General features: G+C 43.1%; 1 protein-coding gene across 3 annotated transcripts in view; it reads right to left on the reverse strand.

Moving 5' to 3' along the window:
- The window catches only part of NF2 (NF2, moesin-ezrin-radixin like (MERLIN) tumor suppressor), a 79,666-nt gene extending 69,684 nt beyond the window's left edge, over positions 1 to 9,982 (reverse strand). The window contains exon 1 of one of the 3 annotated variants that reach the window (XM_082698099.1): positions 9,321 to 9,982. In XM_082698099.1, coding sequence (XP_082554225.1) covers positions 9,321 to 9,434 — 114 coding nt within the window. In that variant the 5' untranslated portion in view covers positions 9,435 to 9,982. The remainder of the gene's footprint in view (positions 1 to 9,320) is intronic. The other 2 variants (XM_082698100.1, XM_082698101.1) reach the window with 2 other exon arrangements.
- Positions 9,983 to 10,410: the final 428 nt, after the last annotated feature.

Here is a 10,410-nt window from a genome sequence, read left to right on the forward strand (position 1 = left end):
TAAAATCTTGGAAAAAAAAAAAAAATAGTGTCAAGGTTGAGAAGCCCTGCGATAGTTGGTAATATTGTACATTCTCTTTGGGTCTGGGGTCTGTTTAAAGAAAAAAAGAAGGGTGCCTGGGTGGCTCAGTGGGTTAAAGCCTCTGCCTTCAGCTCAGGTCATGATCCCAGGGTGCTGGGATTGAGCCCCGCATCGGGCTCTCTGCTCAGTGGGGAGCCTGCTTCTCTGTCTCTCTCTGCCTACCTCTCTGCCTACTTGTGACCTCTGTCTGTCAAATAAATAAATAAAATATTAAAAAAAAAAAAAAAGAAGAAGAGATTTTCATGGTAGAATTGTGGCTGAAGAATTCTCATACAAAATCCCTTTCCCTACCGGTCAGTCTCTCATAATCTCTCACAGCATTTGCCAAACAGAAACTTGGATCAGGGGGTCAAATGGCTGGCTCAGTTGGTAAAGCATGTGACTCTTGATCTCAAGGATGTGAGTTCAAGTCCCACACTGGGTATGGAGATTACATACATACATACATACATACACACATAAATAAGATATATTAGGGATCAGCAAACTATGGCCCACAACACAAACCTAATTTGCCCTCTATTATTGTACCATCTGAGAGCTGAGACTAATTTTTCCATCTTTAAATGTAAAATTTACTCATTTATTTATTTTTAAGATTTTATTTCTTTATTTGAGAGAGAGAGAGCACAAGCAGCGGGAGAGGCAGAGGAAGAGGGAGAAGCAGTCTCTCCGCTGAGCAGGGAGCCAATGTGGGGCTCAATCCCAGGACCCCAGGATCATGACCTGAGCCGAAGGCAGATACTTAATGACTGAGCCATCCAGGTGGCCCCTTAAGTGTAATTTCTGAAACGTTTCATCACTTGTGAAAATTATATGAAATTCAAATTTCAGTGTTCACAAATAGTTTTACTGGAACAAAGTCATGTCTTTTGTTCCCATTTAGTCAAAGGCCACATCTTCCTTAACACAGCCTGAGATTTAACTCATGTACCTTAAAAATTCACCTATTTAAAATGCACAGTTCAGGGAACCTGTGTGGCTTAGTCAGTTGGGTGGCAGCCTTCAGCTCAGGTCATGATCCCAAGGTTCTAGAATCAAGCCCCACATCGGGCTCCCTGCTCAGTAGGGAATCTGCTTCTCCCTCTCCCTGACTCATGTTCTCACTCACTCTGCTCTCTCTCTCTCATAAATAACCTTTTTTTAAAAAATGCACAATTCAGGGGCACCTGGGTGGCTCAGTGTGTTAAAGCCTCTGCCTTCGGCTCATGTTATGATCCTGGGGTCCTGGGATTGAGCCCCGCATCAGGCTCTCTGCTCGGCGGGGAGCCTGCTTCTCTGCCTACTTGTGATCTCTGTCTGTCAAATAAATAAATAAAATCTTTTTTTTAAAATGCACAATTCAATGGTTTCTAGAATATTCACGGTGTTGTGCGACCATGGCCCCTGTCAATTCTGGAATATATTCTTCACTCCACAAAGAAACCTTGCATCCCCTGGCTATCACTCCTGTATCCCTGTACCCTTTTCCCAGTTCTAAGCAACCACAAATCTACTTTTCATTTCCCTACATATCCCCACTCCAGACTTGCTGATGAATGAAATAATAAGTGCACTTTTGTGATTGCTGCTTCCACTTAGCAATAATGTTTTCAAGGTTTATCCATTTGTAGCATGTATTTATTATTTCATTCCTTCTTAGTGCCAAATAATATTTCATTGTACTGATATACCACCTTTTATTTACCCTTTCATTAGCTGATGGACATTTGGGTTGTTTCTACCTTTTGGCTCTTATAAATGTTGCTATAGATACCTGTGTACAAGTTTCTCTGTAGATACACATGAATTTCTCTTGAGTAGATACCTAGTAGTGGGATTGCTGGGTCAGATGATAACTCTATATTTAACTGTTTGAAGGAATGGCCAGACTGTTTCTCAAAGTGGCTGTACTGTTCTACAGTCCCATCATCAGTGTATAAGGGTTCCAATTTCCTCATATTCTCACCAACATTTATTATTATATGACTTTTTTAAAAGATTTTATTTATTTATTTGACAGAGATCACAAGTAGGCAGAGCAGCAGGCAGAGAGAAAGAGGGGGAAGCAGGCTCCCTGCTGAGCAGAGAATCCAGTATGGGGCTCGATCCCAGGACCCTGGGATCATGACCTGAATCAAAGGCAGAGGCTTAACCCGCTGAGCCACCCGGGCGCCCCATATTATATGACTTTTTGATTCTAATCATCCTAGTGGTTGGCTCTTATTGTGGTAAAGTGGTATCTCATGGTGTTTTTTATTTTCATGTCCCTGAATACTCATGATGTTGAGCATTTTTCATGTGCTTATTGGCCATTTGTGTATCTTCCTCAACAAAATGTCTATTCAGATCCTTTGCCCATTTTTTTAAAGTAAACTCTATACCCACCATGGGGCTTAAACTCACAACCCTGATATCAAGACTCATGCTCTACTGAAAAGCCAGTCAGGCACCCCTCAGTTGCCCACTTTCTAATTGAGTTATTTGCCTTCTTATTACTGAGCAATAAGAGTCCTTCATATATTTTAGATAGAAGAGCCTCATGAGATACATGATTTCCTAATATTTCTTTTCAGTTCTTTTTTTTTTTTTTTAAAGATTTTATTTATTTATTTGACAGGCAGAGATTACAAGTAGGCTGAGAGGCAGGCAGAGAGAGAGAAGGAGGAAGCAGGCTCCCTGCCGAGCAGAGAGCCCGATGCGGGGCTCGATCCCAGGACCCTGGGATCATGACCTGAGCCGAAGGCAGAGGTTTTAACCCACTGAGCCACCCAGGCGCCCCTTCTTTTCAGTTCTTGATGGCATCCCTCAAAGCATAAAAGTTTTTAATCTTGATGAAGTCAAGTCTATTACTTTTTCTTTTGTTACTCATGCTTTTGTTATATCTAAGAATCCTATGCCAAATCCAAAGTCATGAAGGTTTATCCCTATTTTAACGGTGTTATAGTTTTAGTTCTTATGTTTACATCTTTGATGCATTTTTAATTTTTGTATGTGGTATGAAATAAGGGTTCAACTTCATTGTTTTGCATGTGGCTCACCAGTTGTCTCAGCACTGTTGGGAAGTCTATTCATTCCTCCATTGAACAGGTAGTAAGTTTTGAAATAAGGAAGTAAGAGTCTTCCTACTTTCCTCTTCTTTTACAAGATTGTTTTAGCTATTGTAGATCCCTTGCAATTCCATAAATTTTAAAATCAGATTTTCAATTTCTACAAAGAAATAAACTGGGATTCTGATAGGGATTATGCTGAATGAGTAGATCAGCTAGGGGAATACTGCCCCCTTAACAATGTTAAATCTTATGATCTATGAACAAGGGATACCTTTCCATTTCTTTAGGTCCTTTAATTTCTACCAACAATGTTTTAATAATTTTCAGAGTATAAGTTTTACACTTCATTGGTTAAATTTGTTCCTAAGTATTTTATACTTTTTGATACTATTGTAAATAGAATTTTCTTTTCATTTTCATATTGTTCGTTGCAAGCATATAAAATTACAAGCGATTTTCATGTATTGCTCTTGTATCCTGCCACCTTGTTTAACTCATTTATTAGTTCAAATAGTTTTATAGGAAAATCCCTATAGGGGATTTCTTAGGGTCTCTATATGTGATCATTATCTCTGAATATATTTTTATTTTCTTCCTTTCCAATATGAATGTCTTTTATTTCATTTTCTTGCTTAAGTGTCCTGGCTAGAACCTCTAGCACACTGTTGAACTGAAGTGGCAAGATAGAGGCGCCTGGGTGGCTCAGTCAGTTAAGTGGCTGCCTTTGGCTCAGGTCATGATCCCCAGTCCTCAGATGGAGCCCACATAGGGCTCCCTGCTCAGTGGAGAGCCTGCTTTTCCCTCTCCCTGCCACTCTGCCTACTTGTGTCCTCTCTCTCTGTCAAATAAATAAATCTTTTTTTTTTCAAATAAATAAATCTTTAAAAAAAAAAAAAGTGGCAAGATAGGGGCACCTGGGTGACTCAGATGGCTAAGAGTCTGCCTTCAGCTCAGGTCATGATCTCAGGGTCCCAGAATCAACTCCCACAGCAGGATACCTGCTCAGCAGGGAGTCTGCTTCTCCCTCTCCCTCTGTCTCTGTCTTTCCCCTTGCTCATTTTATGCGCTCTCAAATAAATAAAATCTTAAATTAAAAAAAAAGTAGCAAGATATCCTTGTCTTATTCCTATTCCTGATCTCACTATTAAGTATGATAGTTAGCTGCGGGTTCTTCACAGATACTCTTTATCAGGTTGAGGAAGCTACCTTCTATTCCTATTTTATTCAGTGTTTTTTTCATTAAATGCTGCTTGATTTTGTCAAGTGCTTTTCTGGCATGTATTGAAATATGTGATTTTTTTTTTATTCTATTGATATGCTGTATTATGTTAATTGATTTTCAGATATTAAACCAACCTTGAATTCCTGGAATAAATCTCACTTGGTTATGATGTACGATATACATATGTAGGTATATCATATAGATAGATAGAGAGATGCTAGATTCAGTTTGCTAATATTTTTGTTAAGAATTTTTGCTTCCAGGGGTGCCTGGATGGCTCAGTTAAAGCCTCTGACTTTGACTCAGGTCATGATCCCAGGGTCCTGGGATCGAGCCCTGCGAGCCCCTGCTTTCCCCTCTCTCTCTCTGCCTGCCTCTCTGCCTACTTGTGATCTCTGTCTGTCAAATAAATAAATAAAATCTTAAAAAAAAAAAAAAAGAATTTTTGCTTCCAGGAGTACCTGGGTGGCTCAGTTGGTTAAGCATCTGCCTTCAGCTCAGGTAGAGATCCCAGGGTCCTGGGATTGAATCCTGTGGTCCTGCGTTGGGGCTCCCTGCTCAGCAAGGAGTCTGCTTCTCCCTATGCCCCGCCCCCCAGCTCATGCTCTTTCTCTCTCACTCTCTATAAAATAAATAAAATTTTAAAAAATAAGAATTTTTGCTTCCATATTTTTTTCTAAGTAATCTACACCCAACATCGCTGGAACTCAAAACTCCAAGATCAAGAGTCACATGACCTACTGAGACAGTCAGGCACCCCGTTTTGCTTCCATATTCATAAGAGATCTTAGGCTCTAGTTTTCTTGTGATTGCTTTGTCAGCTTTTGGTATCAGGGTAATGCCAGCCTCATAAAATGAGTTGGGAAGTAGTCCCTGCTCTCCTTTTTTTTTTTTTTTTTTTTTTAAGATTTTATTTGGAGCGCCTGGGTGGCTCAGTGGGTTAAAGCCTCTGCCTTCAGCTCAGGTCATGATCCTAGAGTCCTGGGATGGAGCCCCATATCGGGCTCTCTGCTCGGCAGGAAGCCTGCTTCCTCCTCTCTCTCTGCCTGCCTCTCTGCCTACTTGTGATCTCTGTCTGTCAAATAAATAAATAAACAAAATCTTTTAAAAAAAAAGATTTTATTTATTTGACAGAGAGAGATTACAAGTAGATGGAGAGGCAGGCAGAGAGAGAGATAGAGGGAAGCAGGCTCCCTGCTGAGTAGAGAGCCTGATGTGGGACTCGATCCCAGGACCCTGAGATCATGACCTGAGCCGAAGGCAGCAGCTTAACCCACTGAGCCACCCAGGCGCCCTCCTATTCTTTTGAAAGAGCATGTGAAGAACTGCTATTAATTATTCTTGAAATGTTTGGTAGAATTCAGTAATAAAGCCATTTGGGCCTTTAGTACATACAGTCTGGACATTTCTTTGTGGGCGTTGTTATTACCAATTTAATCTCTTCACTAGTTATAGGTCTGTTCATATTGTCTGTTTCTTCTCGAGTAAATTTTGGTAGTTGGTGTCTTTCCAGGAATTTGTCCATCTCATTTGAGTTATCTAATTATTTGGGGTACAGTTGTCATTTTATTTTTGTTTTCTATGTGTTTCATGTTTTTGTTTCTCCATCCCTCCTTTACTACTTGTTTTTACATTAGGTGAATATTTTCTAATGAAGCATTTACATTTATTTAGTGATTTCTTCATCATACTTTTTAAGTGTTTGGGGGGAATTTTTTTAGTGGTTGCTCCAGGGTTTACCAGATAATCTTATCAGAATCAGCTTGAGATTTATACTAGTTTAATTCCAGTGATATATACATCCTATATATCTATATATAGAGATCCTATATCTATATATACCTATATATCCTTTCACTTTTCACCTTTTTTGTAGATTATTTATATTTGAATATTAAAATTATATATGTTGACAAGTTTTTTCTTTGAGCACTTTAAATATGTTATCCCATAGCCTCTGGCCTCCACAGTTTCTGCAGAGAAGACAGCTGTTAATCTTACTGGGGTTTCCTTGTATGTTATAAGTCCTTTTTCTCTTGCTTTCAAGATTTTCTCCTTGTCTTTGACTTTCTGCAGTTTCCCTTTTTCTATTTGTGGATCTCTTTGTGTTCATCCTCCTTGGAGTCTACTGAGCTTCCTAAATGTCTACGCTATTGTTTTTCAATAAATTCAGAAAGTGTCAGCTACTGTTTTTTAAAATATTTTTTCTCTCTCTTCTCCTGGTATTCCCATACATATGTACACTTATGATTTCCCACATTTTTCTGAGGCTCTGTACATTTTTCATTGTTTTTTCTATTTTTCAGCTTGCATCATCTCTATCATTCTATCTTCAAGCAGGCTAATTCTTCAATCTGCCTGTTTGAATCTACTCCGAGCCCCTCTAATGAATTTTTAACTTCACTTGTGGTGCTTTACAACTCCAGAATTTTCATTTGGTTCTTTTCTGTAATTCCTACCTTTTAACTTGATCTTCTCTACTTGATGTGAAAATGTCATACCTTCCTTCTTTAATCATGCTTTCCTTTAGTTCTGAGAATGTATTTGTAATGGTTATTGGAAATCTTTTCTGCTAAATCTGACATTTGGTCGCTCTCATGGCAATTTCTACTGCTAGTTTGTTTCCATCGTCTGGGTCATATTTCCCTACTTTTTTGCAAGTCTCACAATTTTTTTGCAGGAAACTGGACATTTTAAGTAATATATCATCTAAATAATATAGATACTGGACTGGTTCTCCCTACCCCAGCCCCAGGGCTTTTTATTGTTCTTTGCTTATTTAGTGATGGGCTGGAATGTTTTAGTGAAATCTATTTCATTCACACAGTGTTAAGGCCTATGATGTTGTTCCTCAAAGACACACAAATTGTGGTTTCAGCGGGGCACTTTCTCTTCCCCTGATCACACCTAGCTGTTAAAACTCCTTTAATGGTGTCTTACTATTCTATTATTTTCAACCAGACCCTGGGGCATAACTTGGTCTACAAAATAATCCAATCAAAGGTGACTCTTTTGAGGGAACAGTTTATTCAATCCCATGAGGGATCTTCCCCACCCCATCTTAATCTTTGACTCTCTCCTGCAAAGTAGTGGGTCTACAGCCTAGGCTGTATCTTCATTATAGCCATAATCTTCTCCCAACTCCCCTTTTTGTTTGTTTGTTTGTTTGTTTTCAAGATTTAATTTATTTGACAGAGAAAGAGAGAGACAGCGAGAGAGGGAACACCAGTAGGGGAAAGGGAAGGAAGGCAGCTTCCTGCCCAGTGGAGAGCCAGATGTAGAGCTCAATCCCAGGACCCTGGGATCATGACCAGAGCTGAAGGCAGACACTTAACACAGACACTTAACAACTGAGCCACCCAGCTGCCCCCAAATCCTCCAGTTTTTAAGAGTTCCCTTAGTCATAAACTTCTCCACATTTTGTTGCAAATGAAGTAACTGTCTTTGGGAAGAGAGCAGGAGCCACAGGTTTTAAAGCCTTCTTCTCCTTCTAGGTAAAATCTCTGAATCCTTGATGGAAGGGGTGGGATGGCACACAACAGCCTGAGATTTTCTCAGTTTGCCTCCTCTGGCATGGAACCACCATTATGCAAGCTGGGTCTGGGATGAGAGCAACTGAGGAGCCCCAGCAGTCATGTGCCATGCTCAAGGCACAGCTCCCATTCTGTGAGTAGGAGCTGGATAGAAGAAGGAAGACTCATATTTCAACTACACACACCTGGGACTGTCTCAGCAACAAGTAGGCTTGAGCAGGATAAGAAACACTGAAGTACTGCTCCTCCTGGGAAGAAAGTGGTCTGACAGGGAGCTAGGGGAAGAGGGAGCCCTGTGTTCTGGACTGCAGCAGTCTGGAATGGAATCTCCACCTTGCTGAGTTGGAAGTGGGGAAGAGAGGTAGCAGCCTTGGTTCAAATACTATAGACTCTCACCTTTCTTAGCAAATTTTCGGATTTTCTTGAATAGATGTTTAATTCGTTTGCCCTTAGTGCCATTTCCAGATGGTTTAAATTGTTGAGTTTTTTTAAGTAATTTTCACCAGTCTTACAGACGAGCAACATCAATGACACCCCTCACACTGTCATGCTGGAAATGAATCCTAAGCTGCTTTTGTGCTATAATAGCTGAGCTGAAGAGCTAAGTGGTTGTAACAGAGATCCCATGGCCTGCAAAGCTGAAAGTATTTACTACGTGGCCCTTCACTGAAAAAGTTTGTCAATCCCTGACTTAGGTCACTACTGTCAATGCTGCTGTTTCACAGACCACTTTGTACTAGCCAGGACTTAAATTACTTGAGAGACAGTACTTTTGGCTAAAAGTTTGACTTAAAATCCCACTTTGTCACTTACTAGATGATATATGGTTTGGGGTACCTACCTCATTGGGTAGTTGTGAGAATTAAATGTAGAAGCATCTGACACTTAGAATATATTCAACAAATAGTAACTGTTAATCATCATGATGTAAACTGCATCAAAAGTATTAGTCATCAACAGTTTCCTTTAAGGCTTTTGGAAAAGGGAAAGAAGTACAGACTTTCCAATATACAAGATGCAACTTTTAATGCCTGGGGCACATAACAATATCTAATGAAGTTAAATAAATAAATAAATAAATAAACCCACAGAGCTGGAACTTAAGCCTGACACTGGAAACCAGAATTCGCCACCACGGATGCTTCCAGCCTCTTGAAGCAACAATGAATGAAAACCTTCAGGAAGTGCTTCCAAACCCAAAGCCCTATGAAAAATGAGCAGCAATTATCTTTAACGTGAGTGGGCCTAGATGGCTCCTTCCGGTTCTGGTCACCTCTGTCTATGCTCAGAGATGATATAAACTGAATCCCTCAAGCTTCCACCTTGACTGTCAACGCGGCAGGGGCGCCCCAGTTGGTGCCCGACCCACGACGGGGCCCGGCGAGCGGGGATTCCGCCGGATTCCCCCAGGCTCCCCCTTGCCGCAGCCCGTCGGGGCTGCCAGCCGGTTACCTCGCAATTGAACTCCATCTCGGCGTCCATGGTGACGATCCGCACGGTGAACGTCTTGGGCTGTTTCCTCTTGAGAGAGCTGAAGCTCATACGGGAGGCGATGGCCCCGGCCATGGCGCGGGGCTCAGACCCGGGACCCTCGCGCCCCGAGGCCTGCGCTCTGGACCTGTTAGCCCCCCTGGAGGAGTCGCACAGGCCTCAGGGCCACCATGGTAGCCAACTGGCCGGCCTGGGAGCTGTCTGGTCGGCACGGGCCCCCAGCGGCCAGCATGGGCCGTGAGGACCCTGCCCCGGGAGCGTAAAGGGGAGTTGGGGGGCGGGCCCTTATGGCCACGGAGACGAAACACGAGCCAGGACCGACGGGGTGGGCTCGGCCCGGCGCTCAGGAACTCGGGCCCGGGACGCTGGGGACGCCCCGGGACGGGGCCCCTAGACGTAAGCAGCCCAGCCCCCGCGCGCCTCTCAGCAGCTGGTGAAGGTCTCGGGGCCGCGCTGCGGCCAGGCGCGCACGTGCGCGCGTGGCTGTCACCGTCTCCGCTCTGCGCGCCCGCAGGAAGCGTCCCCTCCCCACAGACCCCGGCCTGCTCCCCGCCCCGCCCTCAGGCCCCAGATCATTACACACAGCGCAACCGAACAGGCGGCTGCCGCCCGGACTCTCCGGTTGGCCGAGAACCCCTAGGGGGGCGGGACTTTTCCCTCCCGTCCGCCCCACTTCAGAAAGGCCTCACCAATTGGAAGTTCCGCTGTGATTGGAGGCGCGGGCCTGGGCTAGGCGTTGAGTGGTCATAGCGGCAGTCACTCCGAACGCTTTTGTTCGCAGGGAGTACGCCTACTCTAGCAAGATTGGTTGAGGCATCGGAACTCGGCGCGCCTTCTCCCGGGAACCACGTAGCGGCTGGTCAGCAGTTGCGTGTAGGTCAGTGAGGGACTGCCGGTCAGACCAAGTACCTGCCGAGTGTGGCGCCCCAGCAGACTGTGTTTCGGACACCCGGCGGATAATCCTCCTTGGCACTTAATTGCATATACTGAGCTCTGTGTTTCTCAACTTTTAAATCACGTGGAGGCTGCTTAGGTTGCCGGTGCTCTCTCC

Source organism: Mustela nivalis, assembly GCF_964662115.1.
Source record: "Mustela nivalis genome assembly, chromosome: 14".
Taxonomy (NCBI): Eukaryota; Metazoa; Chordata; class Mammalia; order Carnivora; family Mustelidae; genus Mustela; species Mustela nivalis.